Source organism: Calonectris borealis, chromosome 3 (genome assembly GCF_964195595.1).
Source record: "Calonectris borealis chromosome 3, bCalBor7.hap1.2, whole genome shotgun sequence".
In the NCBI taxonomy this organism is placed as follows: Eukaryota; Metazoa; Chordata; class Aves; order Procellariiformes; family Procellariidae; genus Calonectris; species Calonectris borealis.
Genome location: NC_134314.1, coordinates 79,542,478 through 79,565,992, shown reverse-complemented (window position 1 = coordinate 79,565,992; position 23,515 = coordinate 79,542,478). Strand labels below are relative to the sequence as shown.

The 23,515-nt window shown below is 40.3% G+C and overlaps 1 protein-coding gene across 1 annotated transcript in view; it reads left to right on the top strand.

Moving 5' to 3' along the window:
• Positions 1-23,515, top strand: part of RPS6KA2 (ribosomal protein S6 kinase A2) — a 179,370-nt gene that overhangs the window by 59,052 nt on the left and 96,803 nt on the right. Inside the window, exons 2-3 of the mRNA XM_075146316.1 lie at positions 10,984-11,100; positions 15,313-15,394. Of these exons, the coding sequence (XP_075002417.1) occupies positions 10,984-11,100; positions 15,313-15,394 (199 nt within the window). The remainder of the gene's footprint in view (positions 1-10,983; positions 11,101-15,312; positions 15,395-23,515) is intronic.

The following is a 23,515-nucleotide window of genomic DNA, read 5'->3' as shown; positions in this document are numbered from 1 at the left end:
GTTTAGACCGCTGCCTCAGACAGAGACATATGTTTGGATGAATCCTACTCTGGAAATCCTTCCAGGTTTTGGTAGACTGTGGATCAGCTTTGGCTGAACTGTTGTTGATCCATTTCTGTATTTAAGCATATTCATTTTATGGCTCTTCTCCACACTTACATATATAGTTGTTTTATAAATAATAATTAAAATTTTAAAAATTTGTCTGGTGGTATTTAGGAATTTGGCATTACAATATTACATGTAAAGCTTTTGATTTTTGCAGCTGTGAAGCTGTAATGATAAGCTCATCAAGATCCCAATCAGCTGAGAACCATCAAACTTACCACACACACACCTTTGTTATACAAAACCACATTATACGTTGTTGCAAAAGGGCAAGACTGGTGCAGCAGTTTGACCTCTTTGAAATGAGGGAGGCTTCCAAGCAGCGTCGCAGAGGTGTTTCTTTGCATCCAGATGGATTTTCTGTGTTTTGTTTATTCTCATTCCTAAAATACACATCTTTTCAGTGCAGTGTATATACATAATATATGCTTCTGTTTAGTACTGCATAACATTGTAATTGTAAAAAATGTTTGCCTTCACAGAAGAGAGGATGTGTGATAACCAATTAGCAGCTCGCTCCTTGGAGATCCACTGTGTGACTCTTTGAGGGACATGAGCTAAACTAGAGGCTTCTTAGTAGTTCACCATACCACAAAATGTAATGGGCCTTTTCCTGGGCCAGATTTCCAGTCGGCTGCTGAAAATCTGTTTAGACAGGTACTTGTGCGTGGTAACAGTCCTTAGGCACTGAAATACGTCCTTCTGTAAATAATGACCTGGGTCTTAGCCATGGATGTAATAAAAGTACACAGCTGAAGAGATAAGTATGCAGTTCTAGTATCCCTTGTGAAATATTTTTCCATGAAACTGGAGCCTAGTATGAGACGAGGCATTGTCAGGTACTTTGTGTAACTTTTTTTAATTTTATCTGTGCGCTTTTTGTATAAGTTAAAGAATTAAAGCTGGAATCTACATGAATAAGCAGAGCCTGGATCCACAGCATTCGTTTGTGTTTTGGCGGCCCAGCTGAGTTACTGGGTAAGGCTGGACCCCCAGGGCCCTTAGCTAGCTGTGCAGCAAAGCCTGGTCCCCATCGTGCTCTCACCCTTTCTTTTGGGAGCAGTTCTGAGCGTACCAGGGCTGCTTACCAGCTTCCCCAGATAAGCAGCCTGGGGGAAGGACATCCGTACGTAACCGTATGCACGGATCGCTCTAGCACGTACACGCGTGCCTGCACTCTCTCTCCTCAGCCCAGGTAGGTGGCTAGGTATTTAAATAGGATTAAGCTGCTGCATAAAAGGAACGAAAGTTGCATTTCAAGTTGTTTAATATTACAGTTGTGATAGTTTGCAAAGTCAAAACAATTTTCTCCCAGTCTTCTCTCAGCTTATTTCTCTGTTGGTATAGGCAGAAACCACAGTTGCCCTTGTCCTGTAAGTCCGGTGTCCTTTTTGATACCCCCTTTTCTCTCTGCCCTCCACGTCTTATTCCTCTGTCCATGTTGTTGCTAAACCTTGCCATGTTTTTTCTCTGTAGAATTTTCCTTTTGCCACCTTCTTTCTGCCTGACTCAGCTCCATTACTCTCTCTCCTTCAGTGCCTTCACTGACGCTCCAAGCTGTGAACAGTAGCATTAAAACTAATTTGTATTTGCCTTGATTCCACAATGACCTCGCATCAGTCTATTTGCCTATTAATACTCTGCCTGTAAAGTGCCACTGAGATAACGAACCTCATTACAACACTTTCTTTCCTAACATAATAGCAACAATATTCCAGTTTGTGAAGTACAAGCTGGTTGAGCCCTCAGCTGATGCTTAATTTAATTAATAGGAGGATGCAAAATGTGCTAGCAGGGTCGTATGCCTTTCATAGAGAAAATGACAATTACCAAACCCTACAAGTGATTTGTAAACAACAGACTGGTATTTTTCCTCAACGGACTAATCCAACACTTTGGTAACGTGATTATCTCTTATTACAGCCTTTTGTCCACTCTGCCTCACATTTCGAGATGAAACCTGATATTTGTCCTTTACTATGCATATTAAAGATGATTCAGTTCTTTAAAATCACCATGCAAATGCACCAGGGCTTTGTTACAGTATTTTCTACTTACTGTGCTGTGATGCTATTTACACTGCTATGGTGAGCAGTGTTTTATTTGGATCACTTGAGAAATGGTGAGGAAATAGTTGCAAATACATTTTGCTTAAGCAGTTTATCTTCCTAGTGTAGCTGGAGTTTTTATTTCACACTCAAATGTACTAGTAAAACATCAGGCCCTTTTTTTTCTAGTCTGTGAAGCAGCTGAGTACAGCAATAAGGGAACTGGAGCCCTTTGGTAAGTATTTATATTTCTTGAATAGTATCCTGAACAGAGAGACCTTTTTGTTTGCCTTCCTTCTTACCTGAGCCTAATATTATAGTATCTGAGCATTTCATAGTCTTTCCAGGGCCCTTATAGTCCAGTAGCCCCATGAAAAAGGAAGACGGTCTCACTTGCATTTTACAGCTGGAAAGCTGGGACACAGAGGCTTATGGGGGCTATCTGTACCCTGTAGCAGAAGTGCATGAACGATGGGTTGCCATCACATTAGGACTGTCATTAGGGCTTCCCCGCGAGGGCTGGCGCACTGCAGCAGCTGCCAGGCAGCTCTGGTGAGCGGGCTGCAGTGGTGGGAGGTGGTGGCAGCCCTGGGAGGGTCTCCGGTGGGAGCCACCCAAGCCCCTCACAGAGCATTTGCGAGTGGTTCAGACCAGAGCGCACTGACCTGGGAGCAGGACTTGAGCTGTAGCGGAGGATAAAAAATGAAAGCCTTCTCTATAAAATGAATTTTTTTTTTTTTAATGCAGTGATGTACACTGTCCCTACTATTGTATGTAGTCTTCATAATCCTGTTTAGTGGTGATATAACATCATCCTAAGGAAACAAGAATACTTACCCTTCTAGGAGTAACAACAATTTCTTCTAGGCACTGGATCCAAACTTACTTGCAGTTAGTTCCTTGGTGAATGAGCAGCAAGTGTTCTTCTTTTGCCTGTTCAGCAGCAGAAACAATCGGTAGTGGACCTTACAACTCTTCTGAGATGTAAAGGCCAAAGGCTCACCTGTAAACCATGCCAAGTAGGATGTTGATGAAAATGTTCCTGCTCTTATTTATTGTAGCTTAGAGCAATATAGCTGAGTTCTTTGTCCTTTAATGGTGTGACTCATTTTGAGACTGTTTCTGTTAAAGTTCACAAATGTATTTCAGTATTTGTAGAATGCTGCTGTATGAGTAAGGCTGGCCAACTGTTTGTATTTTTTTTGTGACCAGATGGTTCTGCTTTTGTTCTGCTTTTTTTAACCCCTTGCTTCAATAGGGTTTTTTACAAGCTCTTTCTACTTGCCACTCCACATAAACCTTTGCAGTTTGCACCAGAATTATTGCAAAAATTAGTTACCCTGGCTAATGATTTGAGTCCAGAGCTGGAAGTTAGATTAAGAATTGGCGTCTTCCTCTACTTCATGTATATCTGCACTTTGAATAGGAAGATGGTTCTCCTCATGCATTTTCACAGTCATTGTGTTGTATATATTTGTCCTAGTCAGGAACTGATGCTACAGTCATCAGACAAAGAGCACCAACCTTCAAGACCAAGATGTCTCAATCTGGACTAAAGGAGAATCCAGCTGTAGGCCCAGTGAATTACGTATTACTTGGTACATTTCAAGTGGTTTGTCTATCCATTACCACAGTATGAGATAATTTCACTTTTTTGTGTGTGTAAATTCTCACAGTGCTCCCACAAGATAATAAAAAGCAACTATCCCTATTTTTCAGGTTGGGAGGAAGTAGAAATAATGCCTAATTTATCAGAGCTGCAAAATCCTGATACCAGGATTACTCCCAACACCTTAGAGTATTTTTTTAAGTGCGTGGATGTTTCAAGTATCTTAAGTTCTTTTGAAAAATATTTAATTTCAATAGAAGTTCTGTTAAAATTTCTAGGACATGTATCTGCAAATGTCTCTCTTGTAATGCCATTAAAAATCTGGCCACAATACGACTCTATTTAAGTGTTTTTCAAAATTTTACAGTAAACATGAATTCACCTCATGCAACTGCAGAAGCCCCCATCCCAGCAAGTTATCTTAGGTTTTCTTCATAGTCAGCAGAGAGAAACGTGCGCTTTGAGGATGTGACTTCATCTGATCTCTTTTAATCTTGAAATGCCTGCTTCTCTCTATTGACCGCAAAGTAAGGCTAGACAATTAGTTCAAAACATTGTCTCCTATACTATAAATTTATTTAGCTGAGTCCAACCCTAAGTGATTCATCAAAGATACGTAAAAAATCTGGAAGCACAGAAGATTGAACTCAAATCTCCCAAATACTCAAACCTCCAACTCACGGACTTCACCAGTTTATCCAGTAGATTGTAACCGCTGCTTTTGCTCTCTGTGATTCCTCTTTTCACATTTAGTTTGTTTGATTTCAGCTGAACCTCAATTGTAGAGACATATATTAGGGAGAAGAAAGAAAAAAATGTAGGATAAAAAGTTAGAGCTGGAGAGGGGTGCTAAAGAGAGTGTAATAGGTTTTCTCTTTGGAAAAAGGTCTGCTGGATTTAACAGGGACTGACAGTGTTGAACTCCACAGAAATTGCTCTGAAGTTTTTGTTTTCCACCAGGTTTTGACCTGCTTGGTGGAATTCCATATGCAAGATAACACTTTCTATTTACATTTGTGAAAGGTCTGGGAAAGAAATTCTAACCTCTCTAAAAATTATTGTGTATTATTTAACTCTATATGACCTTTTGAGAAGGTAGATGACTTTATGCTTGAAGGCCAAATACAGACCTGGCACAACATCCAGTGAATTCACTGTGAGTTCCAGTACTTCTCTAAGGGCTCAATAACTCCAATCCATTGTTGCTAAAGCAAATGTTAATTTGACAGTAGAGGACAAAACAACCAGACCCATTTACGGTATTATTGCTCAGTTTACATCTATCCAGACCACAACAGAAGCCAGAACTTGGATTACAAACCATTTAAAATGAACGATTTCTTTTTCAAATTTTACTCCAGCTGCTGGAGACTAGCTTGGGAAGAGACTAATGAAAAAGCTCCTATACATTTTTTTTCAAATGTGGATACTTGTCCTCAAAGAACTGAACACAGGCCAGCAATTCATTTCCTGCACCAGGCAGATTTGAATAGCCTATTATGTCTTGACAAAAATTACTCTCCTATGGGTTGAACCAGATTAGAACCTGTGAAACAGAGGTGGAAACCTGGCCTCATCTCTATCAGACATATCCTGTCCTAACTATTCCCGTATCAGAGTTTTAAACATGTTTTCTTAATGAACTGTATTATTTTGGAATGTTGTGTTGCCTGTGATACTTGAAACTTAAATAGTTGTGATTTGGGTTTATATTAGGTGGTAACCTGCCAAATGGCAAGACTGGTAACAAAATAATGTCTGTATCTTGAGCATATGCTATAAAGGAATAACAAGTCTCTCAAACAACAATAAATTCTCTTTAGAGTTACAATTATTTCTTATTTCCTCTTGCCACATTTTCATTTATTTCTTCATTGGCCTTGATCCCTAAAGCATGAAAGCCCAACATATCTGAAGACTGGAGAACTTGCACATCAAAACTGCACATATTTTTATTGGAAAATGAAGCTTATCCTTCCTTACGGCCATACCCATATGGCAGTCATGATCCTGTGCTAGAGGGGAGATGGCCAGGCAAGTAATAAAAATAAGAATCCTGTCCTACTGATTTTGCAAAACAATAATCATCTTACATTAGCATAATAACTTTTTCCCATGCGATATGGTTGCATAAAATTGTCCATTGCTAAAAGTAGCTGATTCTGGAATGATCCCTCTCCAGATGTTTCAGACTGTTTCAGGAAGTTTTGGTGAGGAGAGGTTTTGCATGTGATTGAAATATATTGGGCATAGTTAAGGTGGTCTCTGGATTTGAGGATGACCTTAGCTCTGCTTCTTCAGAAGCCTGTTGGGGAGGAGCCAGGCAAGGCTCCAAAAGGGGTTAAACCTCTCAGTTTTCTAGGAAAGAGTCTTTCCATATCGTTTGCTGAGAGGCTGTGGAGCAGTCAAGACAAGAGGCTGTACAGCTGAAGAGAAAAGAGCTACTCTCCAGGAAGGCCTGCCCTTTTGCATGACTTTTTGTACCCTGTTCCTAGGTCTATACCCCTACGCTTCCCAATCCTACTCAGGCATGTGACAGTGAGTCAGGAAGTATTGTTGCAGTTGGAAGAGTTTTCTGTGGTTGCTCTCCGGCAGCCACCGCACATTAGTGCATCTCTTTCTCCAAGAGCTGCATGAGGAAATCTTGGAAGTGAGCTGAGATCAGTGCTACAGGGAGCAGCTGCTGCTGGGAAGCACCAAAACAGATGTGTCTGTGCCATTCGCAGTCACCCGGCAAGAACAGAGGCTCTGTTCGCCAAAGGAAAGGAGATCAGAATAGACTTTCCATTCAAATACTGGGTTACTTGTGTGTCCAAAACTTCTGCCAACCTGGGGGGCTTGGGGAAAAGCCTTTAAGTGAATAATGCGATATAGAATCAGGCCCCGAATAGGTCTTTCTTGTATTAGCACGGAGAAGCACTCCCCATTCCTCTTTCACCATGTATTCCAGTTCATTGCCCTCCCTCCCCTCATCTGTGCTGCTCAACTATGTGCTTTCTTCAAGCCGCCAAGAACATCCATCTCACTTTTGTCACAGGATGATGCTTTTTGTGCAAACATAAATATTTAGAAAGTTTACAAAAGATTAAGCTTCGTCAAGTCAAGCATTCCTGCTAATGCAGTGTCGGGACAAGTCAGCAGGGAGCAAGAGCCTGGGCTGCTGTGCACAGCTGTTGCAAGACCAAACTGTGGAACAGTCATTTTTGACTCCACCAACTTCACTGATCAAAACCATTCTGGAAGTTGGCTCATGGTTTTTTCCAGAGTGAAATCCTGTCCATCAAAACAGCTTCTTCAGTGTGCAGGCTTCATCTCTGTTGTGACTCTCTTGCCTCAGTTTTATTGTTGTTATGCAAATTCCTAATGCAGATATGCTGCACTTGCTAGACCAGTGAAAAAATCCAAGTTAAAGAAGTCCATAAGGTGCAACTCAGAGCAAAAATAGTTGGAATATCTGCCCACAATGCTTGTGCTCTGATAGTTTGGGTTTCACTCTGATCATCAGTACCTGAGAAAAATTATGTCACATTCCATATGATTTTAATATAGGGAGACTTCAAAAGACATAAATGATAGCAGAAAATCCCAAGTAAGTAACAATATTAAAAGGGAACTGTGAAACTGTTACGTTGTTTTCATTTTTTTTTTTCCTACTAAGGTAAAGCAAACAAAATCCAGAATTCACGCAGCAAAATAAGTAATAAAAATACAGAAATACGTGCAAGGAAAATGCATGCATGTGTGCAAACACTTCAGCATACATTTCCTCTAAGGGGCTGTGTCCATTTTCAGTCTCAAGTACTGACAGTTTGGCTTTTTGCTCCAGTGGGAAGTGGATTTGCCATACCAGCTAAAATATTATCTACCTCTTGGACAGCTCACAAGTAACGCCACTGTAGTGAGGATTGGTGAAAAAAAGAGCTGTCTGGCATGCTTTTCTTCAGTGCTGCTTTGCTGCCCCTTTCTAGTGAGGACACCACAGGAAATCCGCAGGAAATCCTACCTTCCTAGAAAAATACCCCGCTTCCTCCTAAGGACCCGTGGAGCAGGCAGCTCGACCTGACTGTGGGCATTTCTCAGCTAGGCAAATCGGAAGGGAATGATCTTTCATAGGAAGTGGCTCAAGCCTCATTGTTTGAGACACTGAGAACCACAGTGGACAAAAACTAGCTGGCCTGATCAAGTGTCGCTGACATTTTGGGCAGGAGCGTTGGACTAGATGACCCCCAGAAGCCCCTTCTAACCAACATTTTTTCCACCTTTAAAATCTGTGCTTCTCTGATAAACACTGCTAAGCCTTGTATTTGGTCCCATTCTTTTTAAATAATCTTCTTCTGAGTTTTTAATTAAAGATGCATGTAATTAAAGTGTTGTTTTTATTGCAAGTTAAAAATTAATTATGCTATTCTCTGGGAATGCTAGAATTTTTTAAGCCTTCTTCCGGGCAAGCTGAATTATCATGACTTTAATACTTCTAATATATTCCTGTAAAAGAACACATTTAGTGAACCTAAAGAGGTTATATTAAATGTAATAATACAATGAGAAATATGCTTAAGGTTGTAGGCCTGTGACTTTGATGACTGATACGAACGGATAAATTGAAACTCACTTATCATTTAAACTTGCACATGTAGCTGAAATGACTCCATGGTTCAGGCTGAAATACAACTTCACTGAATTAAAGAGGGTCTTGCTGTTCCCTTAAGGTGGTAGATCTCATCCGCAGTTTTTGATATCTAGGTGCAGCTCAAAGAAGTAAATCTGAGGAAGATATCTGCTGTACATAAAATTGGGGTTAGTTTCTTTTTTGCAGAGCTTCGACTCCTGAATGTATTGCAAAATTTGGATCCACCTCCTACTTCACCTGGTTCTAATGGATGGTCCTTGCTGTGCTGTGCTTCTGTGCAAAACAGAGATGGGCAAAATCGTGAAATGGTGGCTGGGTGCCCTTAAGCTACACTGATCTGAGAAAATGTCATGCATTTTTTTCATCATATGATAGTTGTCAGGGCGGTATCCACACAGAGACTGGCTTGCAGAAGCTGATCCTCCCCAACTCTGCCTGTGCTCAATGGAGAGCAAACTGCCAAGCGTACAAGATCTGGTGTAGAGAGTAAGGGGCGATTCAGGGCAGGAGCCTGACTCCACGGGGAGTAATTTTGAGCCTTAGCGAGTAACTGCTTGAACAAGATGGGTGGTTAGCCCTGCAATCCAGATACTTCACCTAAGCTGTAGTGTGGCAGGGCGGGCTAAGCTCTAAATAATGTTCTTACCGGTGTGCAAGTCTCTCAGCTGCAAGCAGTTTACATAAAGATGCATGTCCCTCAGTATGAAAGCTCATCGCTTCAGAACTTGGTGGAGCCTTTGATAACAGCATGTAGGTTATTCCTGGTTTCCTTAGGAAACAGCTGATGCAGTGTATTGAATTTTTATCCGTTTACTATTGTTTCAGTCACATAGAAAAAATTGAAACAATGAATGTTTTTAATATCAGAAAGATACTCTGTCTCCCACAGCAATTACAGCCAGAAAAACAAGAGGAGAGATCCTGGCAGTTATGTACTTAGAAAACCCTTAAATCTCTCTGTGAAAACTGGTCATTGGTTTCAAGCGTTTCCTTTCAGGCAAACCTTCAACCAGAGGAATTAGGATCAGAAAAACGAGTTGCTGTCAGATGATTATTATTTTCCATGATTCTGGTAGCATGCACAAAGTAGAGGAAGCTTTGCAAGCCAAGAAAAGGATATAGTCCCTGTTCCAAAGCACGTGAGTGTGAAGAGACAGGGTAGGGAAGAGGAGGGATGGAGCTACAGTATAGAGAGCAATCCGGGTAATGCTAGCCATGCATCAGATGAATTACAGCTGGTGGAAAGTGATATCAATTTTTCTGGAGGAGAAGAGAATCAAATTTATTCTTGTTCAGTAAATGAATGTGGTTTGGCCAAATGTTTCTGTGAGTGCATTTTCATTTTAGGATGTTATTTCTATTTTCCTTACATTAATTTTTAAGAATGGGAAACAAATATTATACTTCCAGGTTTTATCAAGATATTTTTTTGGGGAAAAAGCATATTTGCAGCAAAATTCCATTTAAAAATAATGTTTATGAGATTCCAATTATTTCTGTTGTGTGCAAAAATATTCCAACCTATTCTGAAGTAAGCAATTCCCGTAGTCCTGAGAGATGAAACAAAAAGGGTTTGTACTCAAAAACCACTTTTTATTGGTAGAGAAGTTAGAACAAGTAGTTTGGACAGGAGAAAAAGCTCAAATTTAGGTGTACAAAACACTACAGAAATAAAAAGTCATGTAAATATTATCTTCCCTCACCGCTATGTCCTTGAAGAGTAGGTCCTTTCTTCCAGGTTTCTTTTCAGCCCAATGACTTTCTGGGTTGCTGCAAACTCTGTGTAGTCCCTCTGGGTCTCACATGACTCAATCGCTCTGTTTTTAGAGGAACATGCCCTAATAACATAAAACAAACAACTAAACCAAATGCCATATGTCACAGCTTGCGAGATAAAAGTCCTAGTTCAACTGGGGTCTTTGAAGAATGTGCAATGGAAATATTTTAACAAAAGAACCTGGAAAATCCGAAGTGTTTCAAGCTAATTCCTGCAAGCAAAGAAGTGTGTGTCATTCTTCCTTCCACCACCACCCCATTTTCACATGTAAATCATTAATTTGTTTTCTATTTAGAATGTTACTGGTAGTAACTTTCCATTCTTTGAGGTAAATAGGGAGAACCACTTTTAGCAATGCCTTTTTTTTATTGCCTACTCGTAAGAAGAATTGATGCTTATGACTAAGGGAGCTTTTTAAGATGGATTTAAATGATGCTTTGAGGGAGAATGAGAAAGTACGCGGAGGGAAGTGTGCTGGAGCCTTTATAATACAGATCTGAGTACATGCTATTCGCTAGTAAGGTTTGTGATGGGCACACCAAGCTCTGCAGTGTATTTCTGTTTTTCAGCTTGCATATTCCGTCTTTACCTAGTCATATCTTGAGGCTCAATAAGCAGAAGCAGCAGGCCTGGATGTCCTGACATTGCCCTCCCCAGCTAGTTAACAGGCACGTGGAATGTTTGGACAAGCATTTGTTTCTGTTTTGAAAATTTCATATATAATTGTAGCATCACAGAAGATGAGATTTTAATAAACAATATGTTTCCTTAGGATAACAGGGGATTTTGTTTTCTCTGGTTTCCTTTGCAGGAAGAAGGTATCGTGAAGGAAATAGACATCAGTCATCATGTGAAGGAAGGTTTTGAAAAAGCAGATCCTTCTCAGTTTGAGCTGCTGAAAGTATTAGGACAAGGTTCATATGGAAAGGTAATTTTTAATGCCATCTAATCACCTAGAGCAACATTGAAAATGTCATGTCCTTTCTCTGAGTTCATTTACATTGGTAACATTGTCCCTATATAAATTATATTGTAAAGGCAGATAAGCAAGCCCAAATCCCTTCTATCTTCATTTTAATAACATTTTGTCTTTTAGCTGAATTCCTATATATAAAACAATTTAGGAAACAGTGCTTATGGCTCTGGACCTGGACTAATGAACAGAAGTGAGCATTAGTAAGCATCACTTTATAAAATTAGACCCCCCTCCCTCTTTCTAACCTACCCACCAGGAAGGTGAGCGTGCCACTGCTGCTTAGTCGGAGGATGTAAATGGGAACATTCAAAGGCTTAAAGAAGTTAGCGGCCCAATTCCCACTGAGGGCAAATAGAATCTCAGGCAGATTTCAGAGTCCCAGACTCCTCTTTAGCTCATGCTCAGAGGCCGGTACGCTTTGCTGAGAGGATCTTGGAGTCAAACCCCAGTGCTGAAGAGAGCAATTATTGTGGTGAGAGCATGGGGGGGGGGGGGGGGGGCGGAAATCTACCTGTATTACCGCAAGGTAATTTGTGGAGAAACAACATTTTTATCTCAAGTCTAAAGCTGTTCTTAATCTCGAAGACAATTCTTCTTCAGCAGGATGTGTCAGCTGGAAATGAGAATAGGAAGGAAAGATGGAGAGGAAAGAGGGAGGAGTCAATTCAGTCTTAAACTCTTTCTATGGTTTAAATAAATAAGACTTTGAAACCTGTGGAACAGTAAACTTAATTTAAACCAGGCATGGAAGTTCTTATTATTTTAAGTATATTATTTTGTGGAGTTTTTAAAAAAATATTTCCCATCCTTCAATTCAATGGTGGATCATTCTGGCTAACTTGAAGAACTGACTTATACATAAAAGTTACTGAGATACCCAGCACAAAGATGAGCACCCTGACAATGAATCAGGGCCTTTAGTTTTATTCCTGAAAGAAGCTATATTGAGAGTATTTGTCAACTTCCTGACTATTCCAGAATTATATTGATAAGCAAGTCTGTTAGAAGTTCCCTGAGATGAGAAATATCAGAAAACTTAGTATTCACTACCAGGTTTTGATCTAGAGAATTTCTTGAGGGCACAGTAATGATATTTGAGTTTTAAATATTAAAGAAACGTGAAAAGTCAAACAGCTCAAAATTAGATTTACTGTATAACTTGATACAAGAAGGAGAAGAACAAGAGAAGAAAATCTCTTTTGCAAAAGTAACGGAGGCAGAATGGCCAGTTTTCAGATTCAGGCAGTAAAGAGTTTAGAAATGGTTCACTGGCTATCTTAGATTGTACTGATGTATTTCATTATTAACTGTCCGAGTTGGCCTTCTAGCTTTAGGCATTTTATAAGCAAAATGCCTAGTCTCTGCCACCACTTCCCAAAAGGACATCTGATTTCTGGGACATGCTCCACCCAATTCACTGGGGGATCAGCGTGTGAGTGTGGACATCATGCCTGTTTCGAGCTGTGTGTCATTACAAATCACTCTCCGTATCTTATGTGAAACAGCTCAGTAAACTCCCCAGAGCAGCAAAGATACAGGGGAGGGAAGCCTGCTCTGTGTTTCTTATGCAGTCCCCAACCACCTAAATTTTCATCACTTTGGTGTTTGACCTAATGGTTCAAATCCATAAGTCTCTGGGGATGCAAACTGGTTCATTTTCAATTTGTTCACCTGAGGCCTAAATAATTTCTTGCAGGATTAGAGGAGATGCTTTTGGTGTCAGAGGGAGTGCTCTCAACACCCTTGAATGTCACAGCACTTGCTTAGCTTTCTAGGTTGGGATTTGGGTGATATAGCCATTGCTCCAGCTAAGGCAGTTTGGCTAGTTCAGGTATTAATAACCTGAGGTGTTTGCATGCATATCAAACTAGAAAACTGAAAGTCATGTTCAGCCACATGTCTGTGCTATTTTGGCAAACTAGTATAGTATAACTAATATAACCGGTCAAGTAAGCACTCCAGGACCACTTGGTGGTTTCAAGAACAATGTGACTTTACCTTTAACAATAATCAGGACGACATAGTTTTGCAATACAATGCATTTTCATTTGTTTGTTTCCTTTTTGGTTTGATGATTATTTTGATGTCCTCTGAAACACCACACAGTGTTCTTGACTCATCTGTTTTGGAGGGAATGCAGACAAGTGCCCTATCCCGTGCTATAGGGAACAGCTGTCTAGTGACTAGTAACATAAATTGATAATTTTGCTTATTACAGAAATATGGGTATTACAAGCTTTGCAAGATTATATGGCAGATAAGATATTTCTAGAACTGCAGCCTAATATTTCTGCAGATGCAGCATGCTGTGCTGTTCTACGTGCAGTACAGCTTAAAATCATTATCCTAAGGGCTTGGGGTTTTGGTTTTTTGGAGAAAGATTCCATAACATTCTGTATTTTTACAGAATAATAATACAGCTGAAAATCCAGTGTTTGGGCAAGCTTGCTTTTGACTTTCTCCTCCCTTTCAATGTAATGCAAAAACTAAATCTTTTACTTGGGCTGGATAGAAAAATAACCCCACTTTTCTCTGTCTAGCTGGACTTCTAAATGAATTGACTTCCTGTTAACGTTGGAGCAGCTGAGCTTAATTTGTCATGAATGTTAATGAAAAACACTTCAGAAAGTCTTATGTTTTCCTCTTGCATCCAGATTTCATCATTTGTTCCTACAGTTGTGAGTACCGGAGGTATTTGTATGTTCATCGAACTAGGAAACAGGAGATGGGAACAAGCAACATGTGCCCAAGCTCAGCTAGTTAGGGCAGCTCGGCTGAGGAACTGTGCATATCTCATATGCACAGGAAACATCTTGAGAAGGAAAGTCTCACCAAAAACGTATCATCAGATTCTATTGTAGAAGTGTTGTAGCTGTGATGATGTACAGATGTAAGAGTTAAGGTGTTCAGAGAGAATTTAGCCTTTTTTTTTTCCCCAACTTCTCTAGCTGGTTGTTAAAAGTTGTTCTCCCTCTCCACAAACCTTTTCTCAAAGGATGTTTTAGAAAATCATAATCTGTTTACAGATGTTATTTTTTGCAGGAGGAAGAGTCTTTCAACTTGCAAATAATGTGCTAGAAACAGACTTCCTCCGTTCTTTTTTTGGCTTTTTATATTTTGGGCAGAGGCAGTTAAGAAAGCTGCATGGTTCCTGAACAGGCAAGGAATAAAATAATTGCCACAGATTTTTGTAATCCAACAAGACACTCATTAGTTGTGTAATTTCAGCTAGCCTTTGATAATTTCTATCGTTATAAGTACACGCCGTGTATGTGGCCTTATATTTCTTTTTGCATTTGGCTTTACTTCCTGCTTCTGTCCAGTAACAAAAGTGCTGAAATAAAAGAGAGACACTGTTGTCTGGTACTTCTGACCTCAGCAGACAGAGTGAGTCCTAGGCATCAGCTAGAAGATTTCTTTATTTTTTTTTCAATTATTAAAACACTGAAAGTCTTATAAAGTCCAAACTAAATTACTGATTCCTTTGTTCACTGCCCCTCCAGTGCTCAGATGCACTCAGGGCCAGATAAGAAATAGTTGCACAGAGTAAACCAAAAAAGATCAGAATTTTAGCTACAATTTTATTTTATTTCAATGACAAATTTACACTCTCAGAAGATGTAACATAGGTAACTATGTCTTTATTATAATAACCTATTGGTTAATCAAAATAGTCCTACTTTTTGTTAAGTATGCACAACCAGATTTTCAGCTGTATGAATTTTTTGCTTCAGTTACATCTTAGTCACCATTCATGACTTACAGCATAAATTAAACCAAATTGTTTTTTCTCCTTAATTTAATTGATGGCAATAATTTTAAGACATTGCGCATTCCTAAGCACAAATGAGACATAACTTTTTTTCATGTAAAGCTGGTCAGAATACGAAGAGATATGCACACACGGATTATGACTATTCACCCATCTTTAATTGAAAGTGTAAGTTAATCAACAATGTTGAATGTATTTTCTTTGTGAGGGAGTAAAGGCTTAAAAATGAAGCTTTCCAGAGCTAACTTAACTGATTGCACGTGAAATAGTTACAAAGTACCTTCAGCTAATAGTTTTCATCAGAATTCCTGAATCTATTCCTCTATCAAATGCAACAAGGCTTATAACTGGAAGTTCAGTACTCATCTACACAAGACGTCTGCTTTTTACAGGTATTTCTAGTGAGGAAGATCAAAGGATCTGATGCGGGTCAGCTTTATGCCATGAAGGTACTTAAGAAGGCAACTCTAAAAGGTAAGGGTTGGGACAGTGGCTGCAGTCTCTATTTCTGTGCTACTTTGTCATTTACTTGTCTTGTTATTTTTTGCTTTGCTGCTGTCTTACAGTATATAAGATACACAAATATGTTCCTGCCACCCTCCAAAATTCTGCCTCACTGTAGTGAACATTCTAAAAAAGCGTACACAAAAAATGTTACCTATACACAGTGTGGGAGCAGGAAAACAGGGCTTTGGAGTTTTCTAGCTGCATGCTTTCTTCACTTTCTTGGTGTTATTTATAGGACTTCTATTGGGCATATATTAATTTGTATCGCAGTGGCAGTATCTGTCTGTTACTGAAATAAGTATTTTTAAATAAGGATATTGCTGAGGTAAAACGTGACTCCTATTGGGCAGAGCGGCCTTCCAGCTGGTGCTTCTCACTATATGCCTGAAAATCCATGGGAGCGTATTTTCAGGTGCAACGAGTCATTCTGAGGTTGTTGAGATCATGCTGTTTCCTAGCTCAGGACCTGTCAGCACATGTTCTCCACTAGGTTGGGGCCAAATTACTGATGTCTGAAGCTGGTCATCCTCTTCTGGGGCCATTGGCTGCTACATCTTCACTCAGACCAAAAAGAAATTTCTAGTAAAGCACAGGACTGAAAAGCAAACAGAGTAAGTTCGATCTCAGCTGAAGCCCTTCCTGTTTGTTCGTCCACAGAGTTAGAAAGATCCAGTTGTCTTCTTGTTTCCCTGACCTAGCACTGTACTGTGGTTTTTTCCCCTCAAAAGCCTGACACTTTTTGCAGAGAAGGTGGGCAGCATTCATTTTGCCCAGAGCAGCGCTTCCGCTCTTTCTTGGACAATGGGGGTTTGCACAATGCAGTATAGTGCCTAAATTTCTATCCTAATGTGAAGAGAGATGATTTTGAGATAGTTCTGATGACTTAAAAATCCAAATTGCTTTAGCATGCCTCAATTTGGGGAACCAAAAGAAGAATGAAGCTACTTGTAATTGCAAGGTAGTCAAAATGGGGAAGTGACAAAGCAGGTATTTACACAGCCCTTTCCCCTAAGAAAACCTTTTCAAAGAAATGTTAGTTTGAAGCGATGCTGGCGTGCTGATCTTTTTGTTTGGAATATCGATGGGAAAGTTTGTTCTGGCAGGACAGCATGGTGTAAATAACCACTTAAATAGTACTGGGCGTAATACATAAAAAATAAAAGGTCAGGCATGTGTACACAGTATGTATAATAGAGTGATTCTCTGACTTCTTAACCAGGAGCGGGACCGTGAAGTGCCCAAACTGAGCTGAACTCAACTCTCAGAGCCTTCCCCACTGGGGAAGGCTGTCTCCTGCGGGGCATGGCGTCTGAGGAAGGACTGTGTGACCCCTCTGATGTAAACACGTACCAGAGATTTATTTCTGTTTCTTTTGACAGCCCAGAACTTTTCACCCAAGGAGAAAATTGGGTATTCCCTTTTTTTCTGTGTAACTCTAAGGTGTGTTGAGCAGGAAGAGCTTTGGAGAGGGGGAGGGTTTCTTCTGCATCCCCAAACATGATTGTTACTTCATATTTGATAGCTAAATCTGTAATGTTAGATTCTACTGGGAGAAAAAAAATCTGTATTATGGCAGTATTTTAGGAAATCTCAAAATTAGATGGTGATTTTAAACTACCCAAAGTGTTCCATCAAATTTCTGTTCCATCAAGAATAGGCACCTCTGTGTTTACAGTCCCTCCGTTCGTTATACCACAGAACCACTGCTTCTCTCCTCCTGCAGCAGGCTATTTGTTGTTTTCTCAAGCATGAGTCACAAGATCCAAAAGTTGAGGCTGCTTTGTGATTTTGCTGGATTGCATTTCTCTCCTATTAAGACTACTTACCCCTCTGACTGGTAGCTCTGGATTTCCCATTAATCTCAAGATAACTAGCACATTGGTAGGAACTAATTTGTCCACGCTAGTTTCTACAAATAAGGTAAACTTGACAGCTATTTAACTCGAAGTACAAAAATGAAGGCAAAACCCTGTCGGCACAGGGCAAGTGAGAAGAGCAGCAATGAGGATTTCTGTCAGTGAGCTTCTGGCACAGAGATAATATTTCTGACAGCTTAATTTCATCTTTTAAGTGAGAGTGCTGAATTGTTGCTGCCTACCTAAACTCAAAAAGTCTGGAAGTCACTCCAGTGTGAAGTATTTATTACCATGTCAAATAATGGGAGCAAAGCCATAAGTATTTGTTAGCGCTGTGTTCAGTATTTACTGACAAAAGGCATGCTACGAGACAAATTTCTGAATGATTTTGCTTCCTAACTTGTACCGCACAGTACAGCATGGAGCAGGAAAGTCAAAGCTCTTGGTGCCGGTGCCATTGATGTGGCCACACAGACCTAAATATCATAGCAGTTATTTTCTTTAGCGAAACAAATTTGCCAAAACACCTGAAATGGAGAAATGAGAAAGAAAAAAGAGGAGGGGATAGCAAAATGGTGTTTTCTTTTCTGGATTAGTCTGAAGAATTAAAACCCGTATAAATAAAAACGTGAGGAAGTTAAATGCCTTCAGGAGTGATGGGTTAAAACTAGCTTTGTACCTTGCTCTAAAGAACAACCATAGTGGGTCCTGCCGAAGGGTTTCCTGTCCCAGGAGCCTGACTCTGGCCGTGGCTGGCTGGTGACGTTGAGGAAGAAGCAGAAGTACAGAACGGTGCTTCCTCCAGTGAGTCTGCTGCCTCCTGCCTCTTTCCAGGGTAGTTGTCCCTTGTTAGCATGATCCCAACTTCACCAACAGCGAAAAGTAGTATAAGAAGGGTACAGCAATCAGCAGCAGCACTCTTCAAGCATTTACAGCTCAAAAAAGTTGTTTGATACAAAAGAGGCTTTGTAGATCAATTACATTTGTAGACTTAAGCTTGAAAAAGATCTGCTGAACAGCAGAACCGCTCCTGCTGTGAAGGGAGAATTAGACTCCAAAACATTCCAGTTTAGATTGTAAAAGTTTGCAGAAGCACATGCTGTACACAGAAACATTGAAATTAATCTTTACCTCATGAAGGTTTATATTAAATGTAGAGTATATCTGAATAAGCACCTATAACCAAGCATGGATCCTTGAAAGTGAGAAAGCCACTGCTCCTCTCAGTTGTAAATGAGAGCATCACACACAAGTTTCTTTCCTTCGTGCCTCATTTCCTTCTGCAGGAGCTTGTGGGTATCTGTTTTTTACAGCAGAGAACTTCCTGAAGAAACTAGATAAGGTTTCATTCTAATTATTAATTTTAGGAAAACCTTGTCCAAAATGTTTGAGAATATTATGTCTGTTAGGTGCTAGATGGCAAATACATCAAATTCAAGGCTGCATGTGTGTATAGCTCTAACTCATCTGACTTTGAAACACTATTTATTAAATTACAATACCCTAATAGCTACCTTTGCAAATATAAACCCTTTTGGGGGGGTCCAGGTGCTCAAAGACATTTAGGCACTTAAATACCTTCCAAGAGTAAGACTTTTGCCTTTCAGAATGTCATAGTCCTATTAAATACCTTCTTAAAATGTTGCTTTCAGTCTTCATTACACTCTACTTTTTTTTCTTGAAAATCAGATTTTTAGATAAAAAATTGAAAGAGAACAAATTTCATCTATATGTTTAAATACTTACAGATATATATCAGTGACTTTTGACTGCCCGGCCTAAATGCACCGTGAGACTGTGGAAACAGAAAGAAAACAGGGACTGTTTATTCTGTGTATATGTGTGCCTTATATTTACCAACAAAGCTGGGACAAAGGGAAAGGACAGGCTGATTATTTTAATTCACTCCGTATTTCTCTCAAGGTGTCTTAGGCTCCCATCGGCTTTACTGGATGTGCTTCAGGATTCCATGAACAAGAGCTGTTTAGATCACTTACAGTGTAAGCCTCATTAAACACTCGTGAAGTGCCCATAAATCGCCAACAGGTTCCTGTGCTGGAATGTAAGGCTACCTCTGGAGCTTGAAAATCAAAGACGCATCCCTCCAGGAGATATGCAATCTTAGAGAGAGTGGCATGAAGCCATAATTCACTGATATAATGCTTGTGAACTTTGTAAATATTACAGTGATGATCTAGCGAAGGTTATGTGATGGATCGCGAGGAAGTAGTTTGCATCTGCCCATTTTGTTGGTAATGGGCTGTGCAAATCTCGGCACTGGAAGATATTTGACCCTGAGAACTGAGGGAGTCTACCTGTTCCTGCTTATGGGATTTAGAAATGATAATCTGTTTTGTCGAAAGCTCAGAAGTGCTTTGCAGTTTATGATCCCCTCAGTCTGAGCCAGTAGGCTAATGGGTTTACAGTTGTGCTGAGTGCATGTTATGGTTATAGATGCAGTAAGCAGTGAGAGCAGCTTTACGGACGTACAGAGAGCCTGTGGTGTTCTTGGGGATGTTATATATATATTCATTACAATTAATTATAAACTGAACAACTAATTTAGCTGTCACCAGCTGGACTGTGATTTCCATCTAAACCATTGATAAAATTGTAGTAGCAGCTGCCTGGTTTGAACACCAACTGAAGCGGCTTCTTCAGTTTTCCCCTGTACGCAACTCAGTTTCCCTGCGGTGACTGTGGTACTTAGATCTAAGACATTGAACTCCAATGGTTTCCCTCTGGTCTGAAGGGACCAGAAATCCAACAAAACAAAAATCTAAGGACAGTTTAACCTTGTAAGGCAGGACTTAGAAAGAGCCTTCACTCAGATAAACTTAGCTCTTTGGTTTTCAAGGTGTCTTGTCCTATTCCTTTCAGCCCCTGTGTTTGGTGAGAAGCCCTGTTATTCACCCAGGTTCACCCCTTTGTTTTTAGTTTGTTATCTTTTCTTAAAGTGTTCTTCAATCTTTTTAATATCCTCCTGGGCCTCTTATTACCTTCTTCTAAACAATTCACCAGGGAAGCCCTTGACCACACATCCAGTTTCCTCCGAGTCCAGACCCCGCAGCAGAAATCCCCTTGCTCTGCTGTTCAGAGGAAAGGCTACATGCTCTGCATCCTCGAGAACTGCTGGCTTCATATGGCTTCTTTACTCTGAGAATTGTAACTGTCCAAATGCCACGTCTCTGAGCTCAAAAAGAAACGTTGCTGGACCTGGAAGTGCCCTTAAAGATCCAGCTGAGACATAGACTCACCTCTCTCCACAAATAGCCATGCACTAAATTTTCAATGGGGAGAGGAAAATCTGGGAAGGAAATAGCAACTTCTGTGTGCACAAACACGACGATGTTTGATTCCTCTGTATATTTCACAAGTGGCTCTAAAATGTAAAAATCAGCCTAGTCGGTATGTGCTCAGCCACACAGCAATGCTCTTGGGTCACCATCTGGGCCTTGCCCATTCGCATGCAAGCTTTCTGGGCCAGGAGTCAAGGAGAAGATTTCCAGCCTTGTGCTGAGCTGCAGAACATGCCAACCTTGCCCTCACAATTTAGGAGCGAGCTGGAATTAGTAGCTGTCATCCGAACTTTCTTTCGTCCAGTGGAAGTTTTGAAAATGAAACCTGGAAGATCTTCAACTCTCGATGCTTAGAGGTCACCATTGGGCTGTGGCTTTACTGTGCCTTTGCAAGCCTTCTTGCATCAGACCACCTCTTTCTTCCTCCACTAAAAAGTCAGCTTATCTAGGGCTTGCTTTCTGAAGGAGGAAAGGGTACAGTACCGTTGAGAGAGCTTACTTAGGTTGTTTCTAATAGACTGTGGAGAATAGTGTGTTCATATATTATAAGGAAAATGAACTGGGTTTAGGAAACTAGCTCATTGCGTGTCAGCAAATATTCTAGAGTATCCAGCCTGAATATACAGCAGACTGGACAGGTCAAAAATGGTAAAGAGTATTGCTGGAAGTTTATTTTCATAACATTTGCTAAAGAGCATTGACTTGTGTTCGTCAAGATTGTAGCTTCTGGGTTAGATACTTCATATTCTTTAGTGATTCTGTACAGTGCTTGGATTCAGTTTTGGATGAGAAAGGAAAACTTTTGCCTATAAATATAAACTGAGCATGCATCACTTAAAGATTTTATTATCTGTTTCTATTCAAGCCATGTGGGACTTCTCATTGTATGAAGTCCTGATTAAATTATAGCCTCTTCAATATGCCAAGTGCATCATGAAGATCCTGTTATCAGGCAAAAATTCCTACCGTTAAGACATTTAAGAAATGAACGCTGGGTATTAAAAATGCTCTCTGCTTTGTAGCAAGGGAGCATTTTGGCTAGTTTGCTTTTACACAAAAACTTGTTGCTTCTCATGGAGCTTTTCCTAAGTGCCAAAGAAAATTCAGCTTTCTCTTCATGAAAATTTTGACTTGGGTTCTGTATAGGGTCACCTTGTTAAAAGTGTTGCTCAGGTTGCTAAATAGCAAGTTCTTCCTATTTTTTTAAGGAGGACAGAATTATTAAGTCTTTGCCCAAATACTGGTAAAAATTATAATCAATCTCCCCATCTTTCTCCCTGTCATTCAGCCAGACTGATTCGCATAGGAGCACACACTTCTGCGCTTGTCATACACGCTGTAGGTAAACGCAGCAATATCGCCCAGTCCTTTCCTGTCCACACATTTGTTCCAGTACAACTCTGCTATTACAGTAATATCAAAATACAGCTCACTGCATTGTTGAATGTTCATTTAGAATGCAGCTTCAGTAGTATGTTGCTGCCTGAAATAGCTTCGTTTTATTCTCCCCAAAGAGAGCACAGGACAGGACTTACAAGCAAACCCCAGCTTTCTCCATGAGAAGTTCAGTGGTGTAGCAGAACCTGTGATGGGAGTCGTAGCATCCAACAGCATTGGTGCTTTGCCTCGGACCAGGCTTTTGAAGCAATTCTTCCAGTCATCCCCATTCGCTGTGCCTTGGTTTGCTGGGCACAACAGTTTCAGAGCCCATAAGCTGGGTTCCCTCATGATGGCACTAAACCAGGAGCACACCCAGTGCCCTCCAGCCTCTTGTGGGCATTCAGGCCATGGGACCAAAGGGTGACATCAACCCCCCCCAGAATGTGTATAGTGCGGGGGGACCTCAGGTCCCAGCACCTACTGTTGCTTTCCATAGCAGCTCTGCTGGCTGCACCACACGGCTTGCTAGTGTAATCATACGTTTAAGCCAAAGTTTCAGATGTTGCTATGAAGACATTGAGTGCACCTGTGTTTGCATTTTTCACTAGGTGTAGCACAGAGCTGTCTTAATTTTTTCCATCTTTTTGCTAAGTTAACATGCCCACGCCCTTAGCTTCTAATCCTTGAGCAGTTCCATGGGCCCCATTAGCAGCAGCTGAAAGTGTTGCGCTGTTCAGGTATTCATATGGTGATTCCCTAGAGAGCACAAAGGAGATTCAAATCTGAAGTCAGAGGAAGAGAGCACTGAAAAGTCTGCTGATTTCTTTGGCAGAAAAGATACGTTCTTCACCTGTGATCAAATTACACAAGTTTGTTCTAAATGTTTGTTGAGTCACACTTTTCTGTCAAAGAAATATGGAAAGAATGACTTCTTCCAAGTTTCTAAAAAAGCAGCAGCTCTTGCAGGTTGCATTTGAATGTGTCTCCCGGCTATGCCAGCCAGTCAAAGAATGGTGGCTGGTTTTTTTCAGGAATGAGTAGTCCATCATACCCATTTCATTTTTGATAGTAAAAAGCAATTTTCCAAATCCCCTTGTAATTTTCAGTCAATTTGCCATCTATCTCTTTAAAGGTAGATCCTGCTGTGCTTGACACAGTGAGTAAGTAGCAATGGAGACGCTTGAAACTGCAACTCCTGTAGGGGCCATCAGTAAAAGGCTTTCAGACCCAAACTCATTCTACAAAGTCCCCATAGTAGACTTAATCAAGGGCTTTCACTACTGCTTGCTTTCCCCTGGATTATTCTTTTTGTTGTATTCATTGCACTGTATATCTAATGACAGCTATTTGTAGTTATTCCCAAATTGGTCATCGCTTTAAGGAAAAGACGACTTTTAGTATTTTTTACTGTCAAGTAGCAGATTGCTGTTAGTTGCTTTTGGTGTAGTTTCAGGAATTGAAAGACTACACAGACAGTTGTCCTGAAGCCGTGAGTGGCATGTTTATCTGGTTTGACAACGGCGGTGCAATTTCATTTTATCTGTAGAAAACCC